A 27,721-nucleotide genomic window follows, 5' to 3' on the forward strand; every position below is an offset into this window, starting at 1 on the left:
TAAGAAAAGAGGCCTTAGATCAATGTGGATTTATGAAATATTGAAATTATTATGAAATATAAATTGGTATTAAATTTTAGATATTACCTCCCTTTATAGTGGCTTTTTAAATGAGGGATGTAATTGTATACTTAATTTTCACCCTAAAATATTTCCTTTTAACACTGATTCTCTCCATCTCATTCCGTATTTCACATTATAATCTCACTAATCCTTTTTATAGGTAGAAATAAAATACATGCAAGTGAAAAAAAAGTTTGGCCTGAAACTGTTCAACAGTCTTAATTTAATTTATGATAACTCTGTTGAGGATATTGTTTACTCCAGAATAACTCTATCATTACTGAAAATGAAATCTTGTTTCGTGCAAACAGGCTTCTAACATGCAGTCTGAAATGAAAAAGGAAGACAGCTTCAGTTGTCTTAGTTTTAGTATGTTCTGTAAATTGACACATTTTGAAAGACTGTGATTTAGAATTTTAGACAAATCAGTTACTGATGATATATTTTGGATTCTCCATACAATTCTGGTGGTGAGTTTTCTTAATGAAAGCAAATATGTACAAAACCTGTTAGCTGCCTCCCCTTTCCAACTTGTACATCATTCCTGATGTACAAAGAATAATAAACAAGTTTCTTTTTAACAGAGCCAGTGTTCATCATCTTCCTGTACAGCCCATCTATCCATTACCACTTTTCAGTGCCTTTTCTGATTGTGTAACAGTCTCCAATCCATGTCTTTTTACACCTCAGTTCTGTCTTCTGTTGTGAATTTTTTTGCTGTTCAATGTAACATATTTTCTCCCTCTCTCCCTCCCAATCTTCCTGTACAAACATTTGTCTTCAGGCTAGCCATTTCTCCCCCACATTCCTCAATCAATCTTTGGCCTCTCTGAAGTTCTAGCACTACCTCCATAAGACTGCATTTCCTTTTAGCCTCATCAATTCACATTATGCTCTTGCAAAATTCATTGTCTGTCTAGTCCAGCCACTCAATCCATTCTCTGCTCTACAGGCATCATCAGTCTGTTGGTCCTACATCCAACTGCTGTTCCCATAGCATTCCACTTTCATTGGGTTTTTCCTTAACTGTCAAATCCACTCACTTAATTTTTGGGTTAAAATATCTGTCCTTAACCAACTGACCTTTGGTCTTAGAGTTTGTTGATCTGGGTGGCCCCTCGCCATGCCACAAACAACTGATTTGCTTCCTCTCCGCAGTGCTGCTTCCTTCTTGCTACTTTGCTGTTTGTGTCTTGCAAGTAACACTGTATTCTCTTTCTCCAGCTTTACTTCCAAATCCTTTGTAGTCTCAACTACACTCTGACTGACTATGCAGATAGATGCCGCCCTTTAAAATCAGGGAGGAACCATTTTTAGGCAAGACAAGGCCATTGAATTATCTGCTCTGTAAGACTTGCGTGACACCTGCAGTGCAGTAAATCTGGAGGTGGGCAGCCTAGCTGATTCTTCTCCTGTCTCTCTTGTTTGTGACTTTTAGGCCACCTAGTGGTATAGAGGCACTGCAGCGAAACAGCCCAGTGAGTCAACGGGCTCCCACTACACAAGAGGAGCTGGAGGAGGAGGAAGCTGGTTTAGGGCCCTACTCTTCCCCATACCAGTAGGCAGGCATGTAACCATGCCATAGTGTATTTCTTTTAACAGAAACTAGAATAGCAAACCATGCAATTTTGGAAGGCTTCATTAGCAGAATTTAAAAACTTGTGTTGATGATAGTTCTTGTAGGTCACTCCGCAACCTAGTTTTCTCTGTGCTTTAATTACACCTGGTAAAATCTTCAATGAAAGGTGAAAACAAAAGATTTCTATGCAACTGTGTGTGTTGGGGCTTTAAAGGAAGAGGTCTGTATGAGCTACAGAATTTCCTAAAGGAGGAGCATAAAGTGCATTCTTCATATTCTTTTCAAAGTACTTACGTATAACAAACTTTCATGCGAGGAAGTACAGGGGCAGTAGTTATTTTTCAGGCTGGGTCTTTGCTGTGTCAATAAAACTATTTCACACTAGATCATAGATGTGTATACTGGATACATAGATACGTAGATAGATGTGAACCTCATGAAGTTCAACAAGACCAAGTGCAGGGTCCTGCACCCGGGTCAGCGCAACCCCCAGTATCAGTACAGGCTGGGGGATGAAGGGATCGAGAGCAACCCTGCTGAGAAGGCTTTGGGGGTGCTGGTGGATGAAAAGCTGGACATGAGCCGGCAATGTGCACTTGCAGCCCAGAAGGCCAACAGTATCCTGGGCTGCATCCAAAGCAGCGTGGCCAGCAGGTCGAGGGTGGTGATTCTGCCCCTCTACTCCACTCTGGTGAGACCCCACCTGGAGTACCGTGTCCAGCTCTGGAGCCCTTGGCACAGAGAGGACATGGACCTGTTGGAGCAGGCCCAGAGGAAGGACACAAAAATGATCTGAGGGATGGAACACCTCTCCTGTGAGAACAGGCTAAGGGAGTTGGGGTGGTTCAGCCTGGAGAAGAGAAGGCTTCAGAGGAACCTTATTGTGACTTTTTGATATATAAAGGGAGATTGTAAGAAAGACGGAGAGAGACTTTTTAAGCAGGGCCTGTAGTGACAGGACAAGGGGTGATGGTTTAAATTGAAAGAGGGTAGATATAGGTTGACTATAAGGAGGAAATTCTTTACAATGAGGGGGGAGAGACACTGGAAGAGGTTGCCCAGGGAAGTTGTGGATGCCCTATTATTGGAAGTGTTCAAGGTCAGGTTGGACGGGCTCTGAGCAACCTGATCTACTGGAAGATGTCCCTGCCCATGGCAGGGAGGTTGGACTAGATAATCTGTAGAGGTCCTTTCTAACCCAAACCATTCTATAGTTCTATAATTCTGTTATATACTGGTTAGCCTTCCCAGACAAGTTGAGTATTTTCACTCTCTTGTTATCTTCAGATAGGAACAAAGAATAGTTTTTAAATTATTCCCTTTTTTTTTTTTAATAGAGTAATTAATCTCCACAGTCATGGTTGTATTTGTGCCCTGCTTACATTTTCTGGGCTCATATATTCCAGATAGAATGGCAAAAGAGGAAAGAACAAAGTTTAGAAGAAAAATGGTATAAAGCAAAATTTAATTCAAACATTACCTCTGCGATATAAAGTATCAAGTATAAAGGTTCCTGTATTCTCTAGCAACAGTGTGGATGTGGTATTATATAGTCTGTATTTGGTATTGCCTTAAAAGTCCCTTGGCAGCGCTCCAGTGATCCTCAGTGACGTTCCTCTTGCATCAGCGGGTTGTATAACAGGCACTTAAGTCTCAAATAGCCCTTCGAAGCAGTGGTTTGAAGTAAGTCAGTCACCAAGTGCTACTGCATTTCCAGCAGTAGTGATGCAATGCTGTACCTGCCAAATCATCGTGCCCAAGACGTGTTCATTTCAGGTCAGTGGAAGTCTCACAGATGCTTTTTCCATGTGTTACATGACAACCCGTTGTTGCCAAAAAGACTATTTTCAGTCATATCAGAAGTGACTGTTTTTACTTCACAATGTTTTAGCAGGAAGGATTTTTTTTTTGTTTAAATATTTTTTAAAAAAGTATTAGTAATATGTTGTTAGGTTTCAACATTTTTTTCTTCTGCTGGCATTTAAAGAGCTGTGGGCTAGGAGGAGATATATTGAAAAACGTTCCCTGCATCATATCCAAATCACCTCTTGCAGTCTAGAAAATTTGAAAAAAATCCTAAAATAATATGGAAGAGCAGTCTTTTTATCTTATCTTCTTGAGGTGAATTAAAGATAAAAGTTTGTTTTCTCCAATTAGATTATCATATAGTTACAAAAGAAAAAAAGAGGGTAACTATATACCATTGAATATGAGACCAGACATAACAGTTTACTACATGAATGACTGCATTCTCAGACCTAGTTTATGCTCTTCAGTTATCTTTGAAATTTTAATCTCCATGTATATGCATTAAAAGTATATAATTCAAAGCTCAAAGTCTGTAAATAGTAGAGGTGAGTACTCTATGCTGTCCAGTCTTTTAAAGCAATTTGATCTTTGGTTAGATAGTCAAAACTTATTTCCTGTCAAGTAAATGACAGGATATTTTATATTTATTTGTTGATAACTTTAGAAGTGTTGCAAACCTGATTATTTTATAAAAACAATTGAGCCTTCATGCTGATGTTCCACTGTAGGTAAAGAGACCAAGATTTTCAAAGTTACCAATTATTAGCATGTACTTTAGCTTGACAGCCTGACCTAGCACCTGTAAAATGTTCATGCTGTGAAAGCTTGGTGCTTGACACCATAAATTATAAATGAAGAGTTAGTGGAAAAAGTGACAGACTGACTCAGTGAAAGAGAGAATTACAAAGCTGAAAAACATTAAACTGACTGGCTGTGTAGATATTTCATCAAAGGAGATAAGCATTTTATCATCATGAATATAAACCTCGGATATCTCTGGGAATGTTTGCCATAAATGGAACAACTCTTCTTTCTAATAAGTTGCATTTACTTCGGTATATTTTTGAGGCTCTGCATTAAAAAAATAAAATGTTTAATATAGCCAAATGTTAACCTCATGTTTTCTGAGTTGTCTTTGTGTTCCTTCCTGGAAGGTTTTTCTCATATGAGTTCTGCTGAACTCTTTTTCTGTACAACATGGTCATTTTTAGACTACAGCAGTAAGGCCAACTGTATAAAATATTTCACTTCCAAAGTAGATAACCTATCAAGCAAATGAGATGCCACTTCAGGAAGCAGAGGAGAAAAACTGATCATTTTGCTTGAGAGCATTGACACCTTTGAAAGTCATGACTGCTGCTGCTTTGATATGGCCACAGCTTGTGGCTCTACTGATGACTTGCCTTAACTGCTGGCAGCTAAAATCATTACTAACCATATCACCTTTAACAAGCAAAAAGGGTTTGATAGCCCTCCCCTATCCTTTGTATGTCACTTGCTTTCTTAGGTCATTAGGGAGATTAGGGAGCATATCCTTTTATTTGAGTATGAAGTACTAACTTCATCCTGCTTATACGGCATTGGCATAGGTCTGTAATGGATAATAATAATATCCCGTCTCTTCTGGAGGCTAATTTATATGACTTGTGGATAATTTCTGGTGATAGCTCAGACTGCAACAATGCAAGAGAATGGGATTGAACAGCTATGCTTTTCCACCCTTTGTACCACTTCACACAGACATTGTTAGCGTTATTGTTAGCTGGGGAAAGCAGGATAGTCATGATCTGCCATTTGTGGGCTATATGAACTTTTTGCTCTCCCTGTTGTACCTTTTCTGCCTACAAAACAGGAATGACCCTGTTTAATTTTATGTTGTAAAAATATGGACAGAATATGGGTAAACTCTTATTTAGCTGCCTAGAGTTAAGAAGTTACGCTGAGCTACAGAAGTAGTAGAAGACGGAGAGAGAGTAGTGAAGTCTTTGGCTTCAGCGGACAGACTTGTGCCACTGCAGAAGTATCTGCCTTCGTGTTTCGTGGCTGGAACTTCCCTGACTCTTGTTCCCACGTGTGATTTGGCTGTATGCCAGAGTTTCAGACTCTTGACTCTTGCTCTCAGTCTGCCTGAAGCAGCACACTTTGCAGCTCTGACTGCACCTACAAGAACATGCACCTTCGAGGGCCCTGCCAAAAAGCCTGAACTGGACCCTTGCTTCAGTTCTTGAGCTACAGGTTCTTGAACAGCTCTTCATGGGGCTGTGCTGCCAGTCAAGCATGAACTCTCAGCTGCTTCAGCCTTTGTACCTCTCTTAACATCTGTCTATTCTGTTCCTTGGAGTCACCAAACAGCTAATTTTTCATTATGGTTATTAAGTATCTACTTGAGTAAGCGGTGGCCATCTGTCTTCCCAGTCCCCATTTGTCACTTATCAGCTGTTGTCTTCAAAACTTGATTCTTTAAAGGGACTGTTGTGGAAAAGATCTGTATTGATTCTGGTTCTCAGTCTCCTTGAAAAGAGACAGATGACCAGATTGAAAGGTGCCTCTGTATCAACCTCCCCAGTTATGCATGGGAAAGACAACAAACCTTTGCAATACCATTTCATACTTTACTAATAGAGAGGCTGGGTCTTTGGATCAGTGCAATGCAAGAAACAACAGGTGCTTAGGGTGGGTTTGATTATCCTCATGAACTCCTGTGGGAAGTTGCTGCCCCTCTTGAAGAGGAAATACTAAGAAATGCAGAGTATAGGAGCAATAGCTATGGAATTATTAACTTCATCATTAGTCTGGCTGACAGTTATGTATAGGTGTTCTTGTACTTTCCAAAAAGCTTTTGTATGTTTTTGTTACTTATGGATGTTGTCATATAAATGTTTTGTTCACTTTATCACCACTCAAAAAAAAAAATAGTAAAACACATAAAAGCAAATGCTTGTAAGAATGCAGGATAGAAAAGGCTAGCAGTAAAGCAGAGAATATTAAATCTAGCATCATGACTCCACAAACCAAGTCCCAATCTAATAGGATTGACTTTAACACACAAGTCATTTGTACTTTACCAGTGCAAGGAAAGATAAATCCATTTGTCTGAATTTCACTTGTTTCTAATTTCCCTAATGAAGATATATGCAGGTTAATAAACAGAGCTGACAAAACTGTCAGGTATTTATGTTCATTTAGAAGAATCTGCTCAATAATATACTGTTGACACGAACATGATGGTGAATTGAATATAAATTAGTTTTTTCAAGTCAGAATGAAAATTATTACACAGGGCAGCTACACTTCTATCACAATATTGTGACTCCTATTTTTATCAGGGTTAGCTCTTGACCTCCTTCCATCTCACACGTGAAACCAAAAGCTTAGGAAAATAATTCAGCTGTGTGACATAAACCAGCTCTGGTGTTATTTTCTGGACCTGTGAATGGCATTAATTTATCTCACTTCATTTTAACAGCAACCCCTGCTGAAAAGAAGTATCTTAGAAATGAAAGCGAAGGCAATGGTTAAGAACACAGAGTTTCCCTGCTACCTAGAACCCCTTTTTTCCCATCTCATTCTTTGTCAGGAGGCCATTAAAGCAGACCAGTCTGCTTCTACCTACCAGGACTTCCTCTTCAGTTTTGTGTTTGCTGCCTGTCCTGCAGGGCTGACATAGCAGTGCTCAGCCCCTTCCAATCATTACAAATGTAGGAACTCATCCCTTCTGGCTGATCTGTGGATTTGAGAACATCCTCCTGTCTTACGCCCCTGTTTGGAAGTGCAGTGTTCAACTAAATAACTTTGAGATCACTTTGACACTACTCTTGGGGGAAAAAAAAAAAATCTGTGTTAGAGGTTAGGAAAGGTAGGATATTACCTATTCATTCTCCATTCTGCAGTTACCTGAGGAAAACTTGGAGGTTCATCTGTTTCTGAGGTAAAGCCATTTATTTTAGATGTGAATATGTTTTCTTTTTACCACAGTAATTTTATTTTTTTCTCATGCTTGTGGATAAGACTCACATCGGAGAAGCAAGCACCTATGATAGACCTCAAAATACATAGTGTCTACAGTTGTCTTGGGGCAAAAGAATCTGCTAAGCAGCAGAATATGTAGTTAAGATCTAGCTGTGTACAGTGTGGGATCGTAACTATTATCGCAGAAAGATTTCAGTGCAGAAATTGTCATGTATTTCTGCACCGACAGATAAATTTTCTACATTCTTGGTTTGTTTGGTGCTACTGAATGTATCGGGTTGATTCCCAAGGCTCTGCTTGGTATTAATGAAATGAAACATGGAACCTGCCTTATTGGGAAAGGCCATACCTTTTAATGACTGGTGTTATGTGCCTGTGAATGATAAATTGTTTAATTTTTCCTTTTTCTTTGGAGTATTTGTCTGTATTATGAACAAGGATTAAAGTTGTGTGATAAGGCAGCACTTTGATATTGAAAAAAGAAAGTCAATGTGTTACCCTACTAGAATAACCATTTAAAGACTTCAGTCTTTCATGAGTTGCTTTAGAGAGATGTTCACTGTCAGAGTGGTCATATATGCATGTGCAGAAAAACCATTAAAGCATGGACAGTTGCATTGGTGTGGAGGTAAGAGGATCTCCAGTTACACTCTGCAACAAGGAGTTCCTGTTGTAGGTCATCACTCAGGGAGTCTTTTCTCAGTTCTATTGTAAAACAGCAGTAAAGGTAATTTATCTTTCCTCCATTTACTTGATTATTCTTTTTTGTACACCAGAGAAATAAGTTTCACAAGGTACTTCGTACAGAAAGCTGCTATGAAGATTTCATACCTTGGCTTAAATAATTGTGAAGACTAAGAGTTGGCTGAACAGTCTCTGTTTTAATTCTACTGAGACTACTTCAGGAGTGAACTCTATCTGTTACATGATGTCTAAACAGAAAAAAAAAATCATCTAGGCATAATTAACCAATTTTCAGAATTAATCAGTTGTTTCTACTTTGTTTGTTTGTTGTTTGTTTGTTTTTGTTAACAAGTATTTTAGCACTATTCTAAGTAATTTTAATGCTATTAAAAACAGGAAATTGAGAAAAAATGGAAAAAACCCACCAGAACATAAAATTTTACTATTATTTCTTTTTGGTGCAAGGATTATTGTTTCCTGAAAATAAATCTGTCCATCTCAGTTTTTTTATCTTACTATATCTCAAGCTTCAATTTTATAAAATATATATTTAAATCTATCCAGTATCTCCAATATTTCCTTATCTTAAAATTAAAAAAATGTAAGTATCAATCATGTAATTTAAAATAGAAGTATGACAAGATACAGGTATGTTCAATGGGCTGTGTACAGGTTAGAAATTGTAAATGAGAATGAGAATAATTGCTTATCAGAGCATTTTGATAGGTGTTTAAAGTATTGCAATTGCTTATTTTACAATAAGGTGGCATTAGGAAGGAAGTAAAAATGCTCTTGTTAAAATAATAAAAATTTGTGGTTGGATACTTTTAGCTCTAAAGTTAACTTAAAGGTTGACAGCCTGTAGCCACAGACTTGGCACTTTTTTTAATTCCGCTGTCCTGCTTTCAGAAAGGTAGGTGTTAACAATACAAAAAATAAGCAACAGTAAATGCAATAGGCAACTAGCTGTATATATGTTCTAATTATGGTCTTTTTATTATTGAAATAACACATAAGGACTGGTGTCTATTGCCTCCTGAATATGAAAGCCAAAGGCTTTCTCCAGAAGGGCAAACTTTTACAACCATCTGTCAAAATTTACAATGATAATTTTAACAGTCGTTTCTAGATAAAGGAAATTTAGACATGAAGTAGGCTATTTACAAAGTGTTAGAAGATGCTGGTAAAGAATAAATACCTTAATCCCTTGGTGTTGTAGAAGTAATAAAATTAATTAGGCCTACTTGTAGAGTTTTGAGTGTCAAGTGTTGCAGGGTCTAATTCAAATTTAACTTTTTTTATAGAGACTTTGGAGGTGCTGAAATGCACATTAGATTATTTGTTTAGAATGTGAGGTTTTCTTCATCCTACCGTGGCTACATGTCTTGTTATTTGGAAATATGTATTTTTTTAATTATTATTTTTGTTCATGCAAATGTAAGTTGAGTGGATGTTCATATAACTCCCCATTCCACAGATATAATCATATATGCCGTTCATGACTTGTTCTTCTAAAGTAATCTGATGATACAATTGGGGATAAATTACTTAGCATGAATAATGAATATAAAAATCCAAATAGTTTATTTCTTCCTTCTGCCTTCATAAACTCTGATTGCTGAAAAGTATATGGAGTTGAAAAAATACATATTTGGTAAATGAATTGCAAACAGAAAGGAACACATAAGCTTGCAAAAGTGATACATAATGAAGACCAAAGCTTTGATCTTCAATATGCCTTACCCGCTTAATTGTTCAAATGAAACACCGTATCATTTCGAGGTTCCGTTAGTTGCTACTTTAATTTCACTAGCTTCGGCAGTTTGACAGTATACGAAATAATGGTACTGAAGGTACAGCTGGAATCAATTGCCTCTGCCTCCATCAGTTCTCTCAGTAGGTAGAAGAATTACTCTTTTCTTTTAAATAATTACATAAACTAGATCTCTCTGTGTGATGTCTTATGATTTTAGGTAGCAAGAACAATGTACACCATTTGGTTTACTTATCTTGCTTACGTACCTGGTATATTTGCAGAAAAATATGCATTCCATAATCCAAATTCAATAAAGTCTTCCACCAAAAAATCACAAGAGAATAAATCAGAGCTTCATCTTGCTTTTTCTGTTTCTTAATCCAGTGAGGTTACTCTGATGTAACTGAGGGGTCTGCAATGGTTGGCAATGCTAATAATAATACAACATGAGAATGAAGGGATTCATGGTGGTTTTTCAAGTGAGAATGGAAGAAAGACAATGTGAAAAAGGATAATGAAAACTGAAGCTTTAGGTATGAAAATGTTGCCTTACATTCCAGTGAGAGATGGAGCAGTAGGGTTACAGCAGCCTTCTGCTCTCAGGAGAACGTGCATGTTTGCACGTAAGGTACAAAAAGAGTAATTATATTGTCTCTGAAATAGCAGGAGCACTATGAAAGTGTAGGAAAGCATAAAATGTTATAGCAAAGAGCATAGATTTTAATTTCATTTTTAAAATGATCTTGCTAAGATATAGGGAATAAGGTTCTCTAGGAAAAGAGGTTGAATAAAAAGGGTGGGTAGTGGCATTTTATGCAAAAGAACCACTGTTTGTTTTAATCTCTATCTCAGAGCCACAGGATTTGAAATATATATCTATCCAGGTACTAGTAGGGAACAGTAAGACTGAAACAGATAACTGAATCAAATTAGAAAATAAGGTAAGTTATTCCTTAAGCATCTGTATGTAATGTATGGAAAGAAAAATGGTGCTGTGGGGGAATTAGTTTTTGAAGATGCTCACTAGAGACCTAATGTAACTGGGTGTAAAACGCCACCAACTTAAAGACAGGCAGTTATCCTACATAAAAAATATTGCACCCAGTCTAATAATGTTGCAAACTTCTTAGGACTGAGAAGGTGAATTTATCATGAATGAGATGTTAGATTCTGTACATGGAAAAATTATTCTGCCCAGTTTTCATTCATCGGAGGAGGATTCTAATTGTGTGTTTATGTGAGTGTGGAAATTTGAAAATGAAAAAGGAAAAGTGAAAATTCCTTTTTAAAATTCTTGATTGGGAAATCATTGATCAATTAAAAAAGGCCAGTTTTTCCTAACAGCTCAACCTACACTAGAGGTAACATGAAAGCAGAAACTAGAAATATACACTTGCAATAATTAATTGAAAAGAGAGGATACATGTGGAAATCAATACAGATTAGAAAATATGAAGTTTAGAAAATATGAAGTGTAGAAAATTGAAAATAGAAGTTAAGTGTGTTAGGTAAAAGCCCAAGTCTGACAACACTCAGGATAATGGGAATTTCTCTATTGTATTATGAATAAAAATGTCTGTGTGAATGGTATTGAACTATTTTTAGAAAGATGCAGAAAATAAGGTGTTCAGAAATGAGAAAATTAGAAATTACTAATTTATTCACATAAAATGAAGAATATGAACTACTCCCCGTCTGGCATAAATGGTTCTCTTTCAAGAGTCCTGAAAGAATTGGCTGAGGAGATCTCTGGGCTACTGATGGTAAATTTAATGAGTTTGGGGACTCAGGGAATTCAAGAATATTGAAAGAGCGTAGGTGTTAGAGTACTGGTTTGAAAAGGAAAGGGAAGCACCATTAACCAGGTAACTAGTTTTTTATAAAAATCACAGCATTGGAGAGGATTTGAGAAGTCATTTAGCTCCCCCTGCTCTGCCCCAAGGCAACATGAGATTATGTAGAAACCAGGTCTGACAGTGTTTGAGGTGTCTTAAAAGCCTCCTATAATGGAGATTCCCCAGCTTCCCAATTAGTGACAGCTATCCCTCCTCTTTACAACTACGGGGGTAGTAAGGATTTTCCTGAAGTCTAACAAAAAACCCTCCTCCTTTTTGGCCATTAACATAGAGAACGGATTATTCTCTTCTGCCTTAAACAGCCTTTCACGCACTAGAAGATTGTTAGTGGATAGTCCTTCTAATTTAACCTCCAAGGTAAGTGACTCCAGTGCACTCAGACCTTCCAGAGCCCAGCCTTTCTAAGAGATCCCATCATTCCCATTGCTCTCTGGTGGTGTTTCTGCAACTGATCCAGGTATTTTTTGAAGTAAGGTACTGAAAACCAGACACAGCACTGCCACAAAAGGCGTACAAATGCTGAAGAGAGGGGAAGGATTACTCTATATTTTTTACTGTTTATCTCAGTCAAACAGTGTTGTTGATACTTTGTTTACTCTATGATCTGCTATGGCTCCTATATATAGTTTCCCGGCAGAATTGTTATCTAGACAGGTGCTCCTCATCCTTTATTACTGCAGCTCGTTAATCTTGCCTAAACCAGACAGCTGTTGCATGCAAAATAATGGAAATGCTGGAAAAGGATTCAATTGATACGTATATAATGATGCCAGTTCATTTGTTTTATGGAAAACAGGCATGGTCAAAACCCCCAAGCATTTAAATAATTTTTCCCAGTTGATTACACATTAATTGCCAAAGATAATTTGCATGTTGTGTATCTACCACTTCTTTTTGTCTCCTTCAAGGAGACAAGTCACAGACGTAGTAAGTTTCGATTTTTTAAATTGTGACAAAATATCACAAAGTGTTCTGACAGTGAAAAGCTTACCAAATTTTTTAGTAAATGGATTTTAAAAAAATAAGATCTAGGAAACCTTAAAGTAGTTTTCAGTGACTGTTAAATCACAGAATTTGAGCTATTTCTTATACACCATTCAAAATTCTAACTGGTCAACATTTTTCATTAGGAACATGGGAATAAATATAAAATCAATAGCTGACAAAAGAGTAGTAAGTAAAGAAACAAAGAGGATGTGCAGACAAGGAACAGCCTTTATCACTTAGTAAAGGTCAGCCGTTAAAAGTAAAACTTGTTTTAATATAAACAAATGGATCTTTGTGCATTCAAGAACAAAAATGTAACCCAAACTGAAAAATAATGATGAAAAGGAGTGATTCTGTAAAGGCCAGTGATCTTGATGGACTAATAACTGGAGTGCAACGCTGCAGTAAAAAATAGGCTAATGTGTCCTTGGATGTATAAACAGGATATAAAAATAGGCAGGGTTCTGTATCTTGATATATATTGTTACAAGGAATGATTTCAGAATACTGCAGGTGATCCTATTTTTAAAAATGAAAAAGCCATAAAACCTGAAAATAAGTGCAGACAGTTCAGAAGAAAGCAACAGCTCTCTTGAGGGCTGGAAGTGAGAGACTTTAGAAGCTCAGTTTGTTTGTCTTATAAACTGATTTCAGTCAATAAGTGAGTTCTCAGAGAAAAAGAAAAGTGCCAGTTTTGCCTCTTTCTGGGTGTCATCTGTCATGATGCCTATGCTTCTGGAAGATACTGAAACTTCCCATCTTTCATTCGGGCATCTTTTACCCGCTGCAGATGGGAGATTCCACACACAGGACCTCCGTAGCCCCTGCATGCATGGTGTGTGTTTGCTGGCTAAGCCACAGAGCAGACGAATAGGGCAAACGTGCTGCCAAGCTGGGCAGCAAATGCTCCTCGCTCCCAGCGCAGGCACCTGGCGAGTCTCGGCCGGCCCAGCACTTGTCAGCTGGGTGGGGTGTCTGGGAGTGAGCTTCTGCAGCCTTGCCAAGTCGTCATCTTCTGAGTTACGGCATTTTTTCTTGGGAGTTTTTCCGCACTGGTATTTTTCTACAGCTCCCTGAGTTACTAGTGTTGTCTTAAGAAATTAATGTCTGTTTGTTGTTCTATTTTCCTTGCAAATCTTTGGCTTAACCCACTATAGAGGTAAGAGAGAACTGTGTTAGTCCTCAGTGAGCGGGAGATCAAACTGGGTGATCTGATGGCCTATTCTGTTGTCGGACTATGATTCCATGAAGTTGTCCAAAATCCTTTATTCATTTAAAACCGTTAGGTCAGACTGTCTGGAGATGTGTAAAGAAAGAAGAGAAGAAAAGAAAGTGGTGAAACGAATGCTTGGAAGGCTTTTTCCTTGGTTGTATAGACAATTGTAGAGTTCATCTTCAGAACAGTATTTTGGAATTAGAATTAAAACTCCACTGTCAGTCCTCGGAGCTCTGCTTATCATAATTTTAAATAAAACAGTTCCCTCAGGACCGGGCAAAAAATCTCTGAAAATATTAATTTCAATTGTAAAGTCTAATAATAGTAACATATGTCCAAAAAAAAAAAAAAAAAAGGAAACTGAAGCTCAGTATGGCATAATGAGCTATAATAATGTAATATCTATTAAAGCATGTACTGGAAAACAAATCTAAACAGTTTTAAATTCTAAGTATCAACTGTGCAGTTAACTAAAACAATAGGTTTACAGCTGTATGTTTAAGTCTGTGTATTATTGTTGGGCAAGTGGCAGTATCCCTAGCTCAATTATTTAAGGAAGGATATGCATGTGCTAAATCTAAGTTCTTTTTAAAGGATCTCTGAGTTCATTTTGAATCGTGACACAGCTTTGTAATGGCAGACCTACGCTCTTTCACTGTTGTTTGTTCTGCAAGTTTTATACTCTATGTCATCTCAAAAAACTGGCTGCTACAAGTGGAGGTTGGATGTCAAAAATGTCAATAACATTGCTCAGTTGCAACCAATTTATTTATAGGTTTTTTCATAAACATTAACTGCAGTAGTTCCAGACACATGCTTTTGCTTATGCTGGCAGTTAATGGCTTATCCGTAATGGCCACTTTGCATGTAGTCTCATTTAAGAGGAGTGGGACTTTTTAAGGCATATACAGGAGTATAAATAAGTAAACATAGGAACAAGGGTCAGTAAATATAGCTTCCTGGTTCCATTAACTTTTTAGGGATTTTTCTTATTTTAAGAATCATACGTTAGTAAAAACGTAAAAACAATAAACCCACCATCTCTTTTTTTGTCTTTTTGCGTGTGAATTTCCAGTTCTTTAGAGACTTTCACTATTCTGCCATCGGAGGAGGAGCGTTCATTCCTGTATGTAATTCAGACATATAGATGCGGGCAAACTTCTTAGTCTGTATTTCTTTGGCAGAGGGAATTTTCTGCCAAGGAGCCATGAGTTGGAAGCTTCTTGGCAGTGCAGATTTGTCTGCCATCAGGTCTGTGCTGCTGGGGATAGACTGCCGCTTAATTACCTCGTTTAAAGATAGCTTGGGTATCTCTGTCCCACGCTGAAGTCTATCATGTAGATATCTCCAAATCACTGAAGTGTGTGAGGATTTTATTACTTTATCCGTGTCCTCATTTGTATAACTGGCCCTGTTGATTTCACGGCCTTACTGGTGTTTGTATTTCTTTGCCATAAACATAATATTTACTTGATCTGCCAGCATTTGCACATTTTTAATTGATAATTATTTTATGTTATGTAGTAGACGTACTGTTGGAAAGGCAGTCTTTTAATTGTGATGATTTTAATTTCTGACTCTGAAGGTGATAGCATTATAATTCTCTTTAGTAGTTGTTTAGTTGTTTGAATTCCCCAGTTTGAGATTCTAACAGATTTGGTGGCTATGAGTAAGCACATGTGAGCATACAAGAGGCTTGGTATGTAAAATATATCAAAAATTGTATTTTATCACAACTTAGTTATTTGATGGAGACCATTTGGTAAACATATACAAGAAATAATATTAGATTATGGTTCAACTAAATTTAAACTTGGCATACTTTCAGTGATGAGTTTACTCTAGTTTTTAATTTTTTTTTAATGTATAGCTTTAAGCTTTCAAGTAGTACTTGATTACTTCAGGCAAGAAATTAATTAATTCAGGCTTCACTGAAGAAATGAATTAGTTTTTCTTCCTGTACTTTGGGGCTTGGTCCATGTAAGTATTAGTTTTGAATACCTGGATGATGTTTATTAACTCATGGTCCTGCTACCACAAAAATTGTAAAGCTGAAATGGCACTTCAAGCCCCGATGCTGTCTGTAGAAAGAGTTAATTTCTGCCTGCAGATCCATAGGTTTAGCAGTAACATATAGTCTTTTTCATTTGATTATTTATTTAATTCTGTATAAAAGAATTAAAATATCATCAGAATAAGACTTGATAAGTAGCAAGATACAACCTTAGCTGAAAACCAAGTATATTTACAAATAGTCCATGTTTGCTGGGTGGAGAGAGGAGGGGAGGAGAGATGGAGAGAAGGAAACAAACTCCTAAGATGAACTTAAATATTCTCAGAAACCAGCTGAGCATTTGGTCTCCTCTATAAAAAGGAAACATGTATAACCTGTGGCTTAGTTTTTTTATACTTTATAACTTGAAGGTTTACACAGGAAACTGCTGCATCACTGGCCAAATGGGAAGACGCTTTTCTGAGTCTTCAGCAAGTATATGGTAGCCTGATGCAAATAGAAAATACTATCACAGCTGTAAGTCACAGCTTTTTCAGTAAGCAGAAGGCAGCGATAGTCTCCGTGGGGACAGTGATTCAATTTTTTTGAAGTAAAATAGGGCTTGTAAAAAAATGTGTAATTTATCTTGAAGTTATTCACAGAGCTTCATAAATTGGTGAAGTGGTGAAGTAGGGAGCGGAATACTCCTCTTTGTTGAATATCCTTTTTAAAATGTCATTGGTTTCTTCAACTAAATCATTAAACTTTTATTTGGTTAATGTTGAGCTTGTTACCTGACCGTAAATTTCCTGGTAAGACGCTTTCAGTTTCAGGTTAAAAGTCAACATACATTCAAATATAGAGGAACTCTGATTGTCAGTAATACAAAAGACAAAGGAAGATGCTAGGTTAAGTTTCCCCTAATAAGCTGGCGAGTTCATACAGTTTCCATGCCAATGGGCCTTTTCCGTAAGGCAAAAAAAGCCATGACCTGGCTTCTGCTGCTGTACTGCTTTACAGAAACACATTATAGATAGCTGTACAATGATTATTTGACAGATAAGAGGTGGAAGATAGTGTGCAACAGCATGAACCCCCCAAACTTATGCATAGCTGTGTCATGTTCCAGACTAGTAGCTTCATTTTTCTCCATCATTTAACCATCCAAAGAAGAACTGGAATTTGTGGGCTGTAAGGAGGAACTGAGTGTTCAAAACACTCCAACCTGATAATTAAAATAAACTGCCCTATACAATACTTAGTTTTATGTTTAAATCCTAATTTACATTTCTTAATTAGAGGGTCAAATGAAAAATTCCATTAGAGGGCAGTAGTACATGTAGGTACAATGTCTCATGTACTAAATATTTAGTTTACGGTCAGCTTCCTTATCACTGTGAGCTGTGTTCTGTATACTTTTTGTATTCTTAGTGAAAGGACGGGGAAAGAGGAAGCTAATGTAATTTAACATATTAAAATAATGCAGAAACATTTTGTAATATGCAAGTACAACAATGCACATCCTGTGGTATGTTAAAAAAATAAAATGAATATGACAGAAGTGATGCAAAATATATGTAGCAGCTTTCAGCACTGTGACATTCCAGCTAAAATACCAACTCTAAAGTTGTTAGTCTTTCTGTGTTCTTTCTGAATTGTACAATTTGTATATTATATAACTCTGTTTCTGGGAAGATTATGTTTTTTTTTATAAACGTCTTACTTTTGATACTCTGTTTTTCTTTATTTTATTAGCTTTAATGCTGAAGTCCACATGCAGACTTTCTAGATTTCCAGGCAAGGGATTGCAGAAATGTGCATGCTTATTCAGGCACCCTTTAATGATTAAGCATTGGTAGTGTATTGTGATTTGGCAGTGATTTCTGCAAAAGATTTAGGTTTTGTATGAGTTATATCTTCTAAGACATTTGATAATGAAATGTAAGCCGTGAAAGCCTAAATGTTTAGATTCTGTTTTTATTCATACTCCAACATTTTAATTGCCTTTATACCATTAAGCAGATGTACCTGGCTAATATGGCTAGTTCAATTCATACCAGCTTAATACTTTACTATGTTGTATATGTCTGATCCAAACAATACTGGAAACATACCATTTCTTTTTCCATTTTCAGTTGTGTTACTTGATACTACAGCTGCCCTTGGAGAACTAGGATGGAAAACATTTCCTTTAAATGGGGTAAGTAACTCACCATTTTGGTTTTATTGTCATGATTTTGGCATTCTGACACTTTGGAAGTGAATGGCTATTATACTTGGGTGGATATTCTTGCAGTATAAACTTGTCAGAAAGCTTTTAGTTGTTCTCAGGACTGGTGCAGTCTGTGTTGTAAGTAGGGATACTAGATGCGAGGAGGACATGAGTACACATTATCATGCCCTTCTCTCGCTTTTCTGAGTGTTAAGAATCCATCCTTCTTTAAATCTGATTCTAACTGTTACACATCATAAAGTTCCATATTAAAAATTCCTGTGCTGGAGGAGGACTACATTTTTGGTGGAATAAAAGGAAAAATAATTTTCAAATTTATAACTTGAAACAAAACTTACATGATTTAAGTGAGGATTAATATGGACTTTAGCATCTGGTAAAATGGTATCTGGTTAGCTAAGTCAGAAAACATGATAAATATGTTAAAGTCATTAAACCAGTTAAAACATTTAGAGAAAATATTTAAATAGGGTTTTTTTTTTTCCTGCACTGACCATTCTAGATTAAAGTTCGCTATTCCAGTTTACTGTCTTAGACAGGTTCACTGTACTGTTAGTACAGATTGCCAGGAGGCACTTAACATTGCGTACAGGGCACCAGCATGTTAGAGGTGTCTGGTATACTTAGAGATGATGTGGCCAGGTGAGCGTGGGGAAGAGGAGCATTTTTACTCTTTGAAGTTCAACCATCAGTGCTTTGCCAGTGGCTACACTTCCAAAACCCATCTTTTCTTTCCACCCAGCTAATGCATGTAACAGCGTATCAGAGGCATTTGTAGTTTCACTTTTTAATTAAGATAGAATATACTGGAGCATTTAACACTTACTGTATCAGCTTCTAGTCCTGATATCACTGTACATATTGTATATCACTTATTTTTATATTAGCTGGCATTATCTCTTAATTCTTGTGTATGAGGCATATAATTACTTGCTTCTCTGAAATGAGCTCAGAAAATACTGTTTTTCTGAGTGAAAAATCGTGTTTCATTTTTAGTTATTTCTTGTGATCAGTTCCAGAAGGAAGTAGAAATTGTCTATCCTCAAACAGCTTAACAATCCATTTTTATAAAATGCCCTCTGTCTCTGCCCTCAGGGATTTCAGGCAATGTGACATTTCTTAATCTCAGCCTATTTTCAACTGTTTGGATTACTGTTTTTCGGGGTTTCCCAGTTCGATGTATTCCTAGACATAATTTCAGTCTGTTACAGATACTTCTGTGTTTTACATTTTGTATGCAGTCTCATGCAATCTGAGTTACAATTCTGAAAGTTTTATTTCCTTCAGAAATCCTAGACAAAGAAAATACTGTCATATACCACGATAAGAAAATACAGCGAGGAATTTTTTGCTCTAGTTTTGTGATGATCTGCATTGAATTGAACAGGGAGGCTGGCATTTGGAAAGCACACAAGATACAATTTCAGTTATTCTGTAAATTTTTAAAAGCTTTAGTTACTCCAATAGCAATAACCACAAGCACAAAAACACCTGCACTCGAAGGTGATTTAAAACATAGCTATTGCAACATATCTGGTTTGGTTGGTCCTACATATCCTTAACATTAGTTTTGCAGCATATTGAGCTTTTTAGGTGTCTTAGGACCTTTGCTGTGTTTTAAGAATTGGCAGCACTTAGTAGAATGTAAGAAGTTTATATGTGAGTCAGTACTTGCGATTCAATTAGAGAATTTCCCAAATAAGTACAATTTGTTTTTTTAAGAAGAGTAGCTAGAGTAAATATGTGGGAGAGAAGCGGTTGTAGCATGAAGAAAACATACAGAATAAGGCTTCCTGGGACATAAAATAGGCAGAAAAGGCTAGAGTGAAAACTGTGACAGGAATCAGATAAATTAAGTATGGAGAAGTAGTTAAGAGAAATGTGTATGTACTGTTAACTCAGGAAGAAGATATGTCTGTTGATGCATTAATCTAAGCTGTAAATGGGATAAAGATTCATGTGCACCACAACAAAGAAGCTTTTGAACAAACTTTTGGGAAGTTATACAGTTGAGAATACATGATTTGGAAAAGCGTGAAGAAAGAGACTGTAAGATACTGGTCACATACAGTCGGAGATGACTGGATATGCAGACGAACAAGGTCCTCCATTTCTCACAGCGGAATGAAGGAAAATGCCTTAGGTCAACATTCCAGGAAAGGTTGCTGTGAGCAGTAGGACCTAGTGGCAATGCTGCACCTCTGAAATGGTGCAGTAACAAGGAACAAACAAATAAACCCCCAAAATAAACAGTGGAGACAAATGACTTATATGAAATGAGAGTTATTTCTGTGACTCAGAGTTGTGCAGAACTGCTGATTAAAATCGATGTTTGCTGATTTTTCAGAGTTAGCATCATTCTGTCAAACGTCATTAAAATATACCAAATGTACATTTTGGTTTAGATACTTGAACATACTGAAAAATTGCATAAATTACATGAAAAGTTACATTGGCTTATAAAATGTTAAAGACACTAACATTAAAAATGAAATTGTAATGTATTTCTAAACTGTCTCTATTTAAGTTATTCTGGGATCCTGTACCTTACACGAAGGTAAGAAGAAAATTGAGCTTACAAGTGCTTTTGTAATTAACAGAATATGACGTTTGTATTCCTCTTAATGTCACTTTTGTATACAGTCTCTGCAACAAAAGGCCAAAGTCCATGTTATTACTTGATTCCTATTAAAATATAAGGTAAAATAGTGCTTTTGGGGTCAGCTCATAACTCCTATTATACTTACTGATTTAGTGAAGAACAGTAAAACTGTTGTTTTCCTAAATATTGCACAAACATCAGAGATGTTGTTTTATGTCCACAGTGTTATCTAATGTGAGTTACTTATTCTGAATTATGTTAGGAGAGATATGGCATAATTACTGGTGTGATTGAGATTATTGCTGCAGAAATAAGAACCTATTTTGTCCCATGATGGGCACATCACTATTTTCCCTTTTCCTGGAGGACAGTGAAAGGTTTTGGGTTGTTTGTGCTTTTGATAGATTTTTTTTTTGTTCAGATACCACGTAACTCTTACATGTTACTTTAATCAAACTTTTTTTTCCCTCAAAAAAATAAGGGTGTGTGGGGTGTTTACGTGTGTAAAAAAAAAAATGTCATTGACACATAATTACTGCTCTGATGAACATTTTTGCAGTTAGGAGGATGGGATGATAGGTTTTCTTGAGACTGTGACATTAACAGAAGTCATTAATTTACTGACATAGTCACAAAGAACGTTTCTATTAAACTAAATAGCAACTGAAATAATAATGCTTGGGATTTGGGTAATACAGAGTATGCCTCAGAGATTTTAAACTAACAGGCTAGGGTGAAGTAGGAGAAAAAATTAGGAGGTATTCTTTTAGAATTTGCAGAACGTTAACCTTCACCTCCCAGACTTTTTATTTATAGTATATTCCTAACATAATGTTTGCAAGTTTTCAGCAGTTTTGGTAACCTCTAGAGGTACCTACCCACACAAGTAAAGATACAACACAGTAGTTTTGTACATGGCATTTGTGTGCAATCTGATCATTTGGCTGCAAAGATGACTCGTGCACAACTGTGTTATGCATTCCTTGGTAATATAATATGTGATTTTATTTTTTCATTTTCTTCCCAGTTATTTGTGCAATCTTCCTGCAGCATGAGAATATGATAGTTTTTCTTACAAATGTGTTTTCTTTATTTGCTTGTCGGATTTTTTCCTTGTATTTTGAACAGGTAATAAATTAAGTGCTTAGAGTTATAAAAATGCAGCGTAAAACATTAATATCTTTGAGGTCAATAGAATCAGCTTTTGTTGACTGAGTTCCAATTTAGCTTCTCAGTGATGGGCTGTCTAAAATTTCTACTTTAATAATGCACACATCCGATACTTCCTCTGTTCTTTGGGCTATAGTTCAAAATGACCGATTGATATATGAAAAAGCATGTGCTATGGAATGAAAGTAGATCTTCACTGAACAAACTGTCACTCCATAACCTTGAAAATGCAGAACAAGTTTTTTTGGATTAGCACAAAAAATGGGAAGGAACCCCTTCATAGGTTTCAAAGGAAGATGTGAATGTGAGCTAGTGGGCAGGCCAGCTGAGTTCATGTGTACCATTATCCAGGGTTCCAGCTGAAGTCAGTTTGCTGACCTTGGGGAGAGGATAATTTTTCTTAGGTTTTCTCATTACAGCCTGTGGTGCTGTGATTGTTAGAAGGGCAGGTTTTTTCTAGGGAATTAAGCACTGTTTAAGTGGTTAATAAGATTTTGAAAATTAGGGAGGAAAGGAAAAAACCTGAAATCCTAACTGAAATGTAGTGATCCACAACCTTCACTTATCCATTAGCAGTAATATTAATAAAATAATGTACCTTGGGCAACTCCAGTTGTTGGGATTTTTCCATCTGACTTTAATGTAACTTTTTAAAAAAATATTATTTATTTCCCATTGCATTAAGTAATGTAACACAATTTTGTGAGCAAAGTTTGCTCATGAGCTATGGTTTGGAGGCTCTTGTCATAAGGTCCTGTCTATTCCTGATAAGCTTATACCATAAGTACCCCTACTTAACTCTAAGAATACCTTATTTTGCTTGAGCTGAATCTACTTTGCCACTGTTAATTTGGAATAAAATGTTCTTATTTGAAGAAAAAAATTAATCATTAAAAAATACTCTGCTTCTAACATTAATCTAAATTTTAACTTGTGTGTAGCCAACTCATAAACTCTAAAAACATTTTAAAATTAGTGTGAAAGAAGGGCATGGTGACTCATAACACAAAGCTGTGAGAAATTATTTACGTGTGGAAGGTGCTTGTACAAGCTACCTTGACTTGTCATAGTAGGCAAAATGTATAGCCTCAGCAGTGAAGAGCCTACTAGAAGTCCTCTAAATTATTTGACAGCTGTGTGAGTGATGAAACTATTTTAATCCCAGTTCCTGCAGTTATTTCAACAGCTTCCTTGTCAATTGGCAATTTTCCTATTGATTTATCCAGAGAAGTAATTCTGTTTTGAATATCTTCTTTCTTTGGGAGATCTTTTTCTAATAACTCGCACTAATAAACAGTTTTTTTCTGTTATGAGTTTGTTGAGACTGGACTTGTCAAAGTACTGATTTTTGTTTTTTCCTAACAGACTGATTATTTTACTCTCTCTGTTAAAATAATTGTTTTACAGTAAATGCATCAGTCAACAACTCAATTTTTAGCTCCTTCTTTTTTTATCAGCTTAGCTATAATCAGCTATTTCAGTAGTTTATGGTAACATGTTTCTGAGTGGCTTAGTACTGTTTGTCACCAGTACTCACTACTGGTTTTTTCATGTTGTAATGAGAGATGATATCGAGGTTTTCCAGTGCCAATGTGCAAACATTTCTTTCAGTGTAGCTGCATCCATCTTCACCTTCATTTAACTGATATCCCTGAAGGTGGTTGACCAATGTGTTTTAGGACATTCTTATACAATACTTAAGATTTTTAACTATTGATTTTCTTAAGTAGATGGAATATTTTTTAGAATTCTCATAATTTCCTTTGAAATCACATAAAAACAAAACACTTCTAAAGAAAGAGAGAGAAGCTTAGGCCCCTTCCTTTATTACAACTATTAATAAACAAAACAATTGGCAAAAAAAGTAGCTCTCTCCTATACAAAGTCATTGGATGCATAAAGAGTAGAAAACAGTGTAAGAAGTTAGCTGAGAAAGTTGACTTAAAGAAAGCAACAAAGAAAGAAAGGCAGTATGACTTTTCTGTGTGAAATTACAGTACAAATAACAGGTTCAGCTTTAGGCGCAAACACACAATAAAGTAAGAAGGAGTATTAAGGTGGGGAAAAGATAAACAAGAGAGAACAGAGCAAGTAATGTGAAATCGGTAAAAGAGCAAGATAAGCAAGTAAAACAATATCTGAGATACAAGACTAAGCTGTGCATAGTGAAATCATGAATACACACACAGAAAGTGAGGTTAGTGCATTAAACATGCTCAGGTAGCAGTGTGGCAATTATAAGAAAAAGGTAGAGAGTTTATGGTAGATATGTCTATGAGTGTCCACAATTTAGCTCTGCATTTCATATTATCTACAAGCAGAGAACTACATTTTACAAAAGATAACAAATAAATAGTACAGATTATATCATGAAAGAAATGCAAATTCTCCTCACTGTAGTTGCCAGTCATTTGGATTTGACTATGAAGTAGAAGCCAGATAAGTTACATGTATTTGTAAACATACAAAATTGCAAATCCAATCTCAAGAGATACTTGTGACTACGAGGAACAACTCATCAGATCACCCTTATATGAGAAGCTGTAAGATTTCAAGCCTCGCCATTGCATTTACTCAGTAGCAAGTATTTCACTGAAGTATATCTTCTTAAAAGATATCAAGAAACCATAATTTCCCTTGGTAATTTGTTCCATTAATTAATTAGATCACTGTTTAAAAAAGCATTCCTACTGTCTGAGTCTTCCTTCTCAGCCTCATACTGTATCTAAATCAAGGAAGTCCTTCGTTGCTCCTCCTCCTCCCTCTCCGAAGTTCAAATCATTGTGTGGTTGTTCTTTTCTGAAAATAAGAACATGAGTATGTGGAATTTACAGTCATTTTCATTATTTTCTACAGTTACAAATCATCATGCCACTTTACTATTCTCCTACTGTTTAGCCATCAAAGAGATCCCTGTAGGCTTTCTCATTACAGTAATAGTATTGGGAGCTCATGTTCAGCTGGTTCTCACAGTGACTCATAATTGCCTTCCAGAACTGCAGTGTTATACCACATAGTAATCTACCTGTTAGGTAAAAGTGGTATTTCCACTCCTAGATATGTAAATATACATCATCCTTCAATGAGTGTTCCTGACCAAAATATTGATATCATTCTGTGTGACTTTTGTGTTCTAAATACTTAGCAAACAACTTAACTTTGAAAAGTCTCATCAGAAAAACCTTAACAATGTTTCATTTTTATAGCTAAAATATGATATTTATGATGCTTTATGACTATACCATGTATGATGGTACTTCCTAGTCTCTGTAATCTGTGTTTGCATATTGTAAACTACTTTTAATCACACATCATGTGACACCCAGTATAATGGCTGAAAAAGGTCACAGCGAACACAACACAGTTGTGTTCACTAAACCATCTTTCTAAACATAGCTTAAGGTCAGGATTTGTGGGGTGAATAAGATACTTTAGGGCATTTAAAACCAGAAGTAAGAAATCTAATTATATTTATTGGTTCCTGGTCTGCTGCGTGGTTGGAGAACTCTGACTTAGTGAACAAGGCATCATAGCTCAAAGACATCCTCTGCTGCTTAATACGGCATATTGTGGTGGATTGACCCCAGCCAGCAGCTACGTCCCTGCCCAGCTGCTTGCTCACTCCCGCCTAGGGAGGGGGGGGGGGATGGGGGAGAAAGTTAGAAGGGCAAAAACTTGTGGGTCAAGATAAAGACAGTTTAGTAAGTGGGGGTAAAAGTGATGCAAAGGCACTTACACCACCTCCCACGAGCAGACCGATGCGCACCCAGTCTCCAAGCAATGCCTGCTTTTAAAAAACTACCCCCCCCACCTCCTCAGCTTGATTGCTGAGCATGACATTGTATGAGATGGAACATCCCTTTCGTCAGTCTCTGTCTCCTCCCCCCCTCTTGCTCACCCCTAGCCTGCTCCTTGAGAGGGCAAAGAGAGAAACGCAGAGAAGGCCTTGACACTGTGCAAGCACTGTTCAGCAACAGCTAAAACACTGATGTGTTATCAGCACTGTTTTGGTCACCAGTCTAAAACACAGCACCATATGGACAACTGAAAAGAAAATTAACTGTATCCCAGACAGACCTAGTAAACATAATTAAAATTAAATTTGTGTGAAAGTCAACAGGAAAAAATGTAAAAGCAGAAAAAGACTTCTATCTGAAGGTGTTTCACTTTTATTCCAAGCAAATCAAAGAATTGTTTAGGTGGGAAAAGACCTTGAAGATCATTGCATCCAACCGTAAACCTGACATTGCAAAGGACACCACTAAGCCTCATTCCGAAGTGCCGTATCTACACATCTTTTAAATACCTCCAGTGATGGTGACCACTTCCCTGGGCAGCCTGTTCCAGTGCTTGACCACTCTCTCAGCGAAGAAATTTTTCCTAATATCTAGTCTAAACCTCCCCTGGCGCAACCTGAGGCCATTTCCTCTCATTCTATCGCTGGTTACTTGGGAGAAGAGACCAACACCCACCTCGCCACAAGCCCCTTTCAGGTAGTTGCAGAGAGCGAGAAGGTCTCCCCTCAGCCTCCTCTTCTCCAGACTGAACAACCCCAGTTCCCTCAGCTGCTCCTCATAAGACATGTGTTCCAGACCTCTCGCCAGCTTCGTTGCCCTTCTTTGGACACGCTCCAGCACCTCAACATCCTTCTTGTAGTGAGGGGCCCAAAACTGAACACAGGATTCGAGGTGCGGCCTCACCAGTGCCGAGTACAGGGGCACGATCATTTCCTTACTCCTGCTGGCCACACCATTTCTGATACAGGCCAGGATGCTGTTGGACTCCTTGGCCACCTGGGCATCCTCTGAATAGTCTGTGGAACAGAGAACTTCAGCCATGTGGATATATGTTGCAGACATAACAAGAAGCAAAGTTTTAACTAAGAACTGAGGATATTTTTGAGACAAAATGCATCCCTAAGTATAAATTCTTCCCTCTAATACAGCAGTTAAACTGCAATAAAGATATGTAGTTACATCTCTGAAAGCTCACCAGCAGGATTTCAGAGGTGTCACAGATGCTGTGGTTTTAATACCAAGTTTAATAGAAGGTAGGGATTTAGCTGTCAGAACATTTAAGGGGGATAAAGAAAAAAGAAGGAGGCTAATCAGATTTTCACACAATATGGAGAATTTACAGAGATGACATTAATAAAAACATTTGAAGTCACGTATTTGAGCTGTAATTTGGACATAATCAGACACCATGCTCGGCAATGCCATATTTAGGACTCTTTTTGACGGTGAAGATGTTGTATGAGGGAAAAGGTAAGTTGAGGGGTTTTTTTTTTTTTGAGGTTAATTTCCATCTGCATGGATTAAACAATTAGGTATATCCAAGATATAGTTAAATATCTAGGAAAGCTTTTCTAAAGGAATTGCTGTTGCTAATATGAGATTACTTGCCTGTGGGAGTCAATTTTCCATGTTTCTTTTAGAAACATAATGGGTTTTCTTGGAAACTATATGTCCCTGGGACTGTCAATGTCTAAGTAATTTGGTGCATGCCTGAATTTTTGTTTTTGCCTGTATTTCCCATTAAAATGGCAAAAATCTTAATCTGCTTACATATGTAACCTGAAAACCCTGGCCACAGAATTACCTATGACTGTGCTGGGAACTTGAGTATCTACTGGGTGGTTTCAGGGTTAACAAAGCGTGTTCCATCTGAAAGGGTTAAATTCATAAAATGTGCTAGGCACTGTGAAGAAGAGATATTATTTGTCATCTCTTTTTTTTTCTTGATTATTTGTCGTTTGGTTTTGTGTGGAACATCTAATTATAGATTCCACGGAGGATAGTTAC

At 36.9% G+C, this 27,721-nt stretch overlaps 1 protein-coding gene across 1 annotated transcript in view; it reads left to right on the forward strand.

The window, feature by feature from the left end:
* Nucleotides 1–27,721, forward strand: part of EPHA6 (EPH receptor A6) — a gene marked incomplete at its 3' end in the record, with an annotated part of 529,988 nt that overhangs the window by 19,326 nt on the left and 482,941 nt on the right. Inside the window, exon 2 of the mRNA XM_082011392.1 lies at nucleotides 18,048–18,112. Within this exon, the coding sequence (XP_081867518.1) occupies nucleotides 18,048–18,112 (65 nt within the window). The remainder of the gene's footprint in view (nucleotides 1–18,047; nucleotides 18,113–27,721) is intronic.

This window comes from Phaethon aethereus (genome assembly GCF_964289735.1).
Source record: "Phaethon aethereus genome assembly, chromosome: 1".
In the NCBI taxonomy this organism is placed as follows: Eukaryota; Metazoa; Chordata; class Aves; order Phaethontiformes; family Phaethontidae; genus Phaethon; species Phaethon aethereus.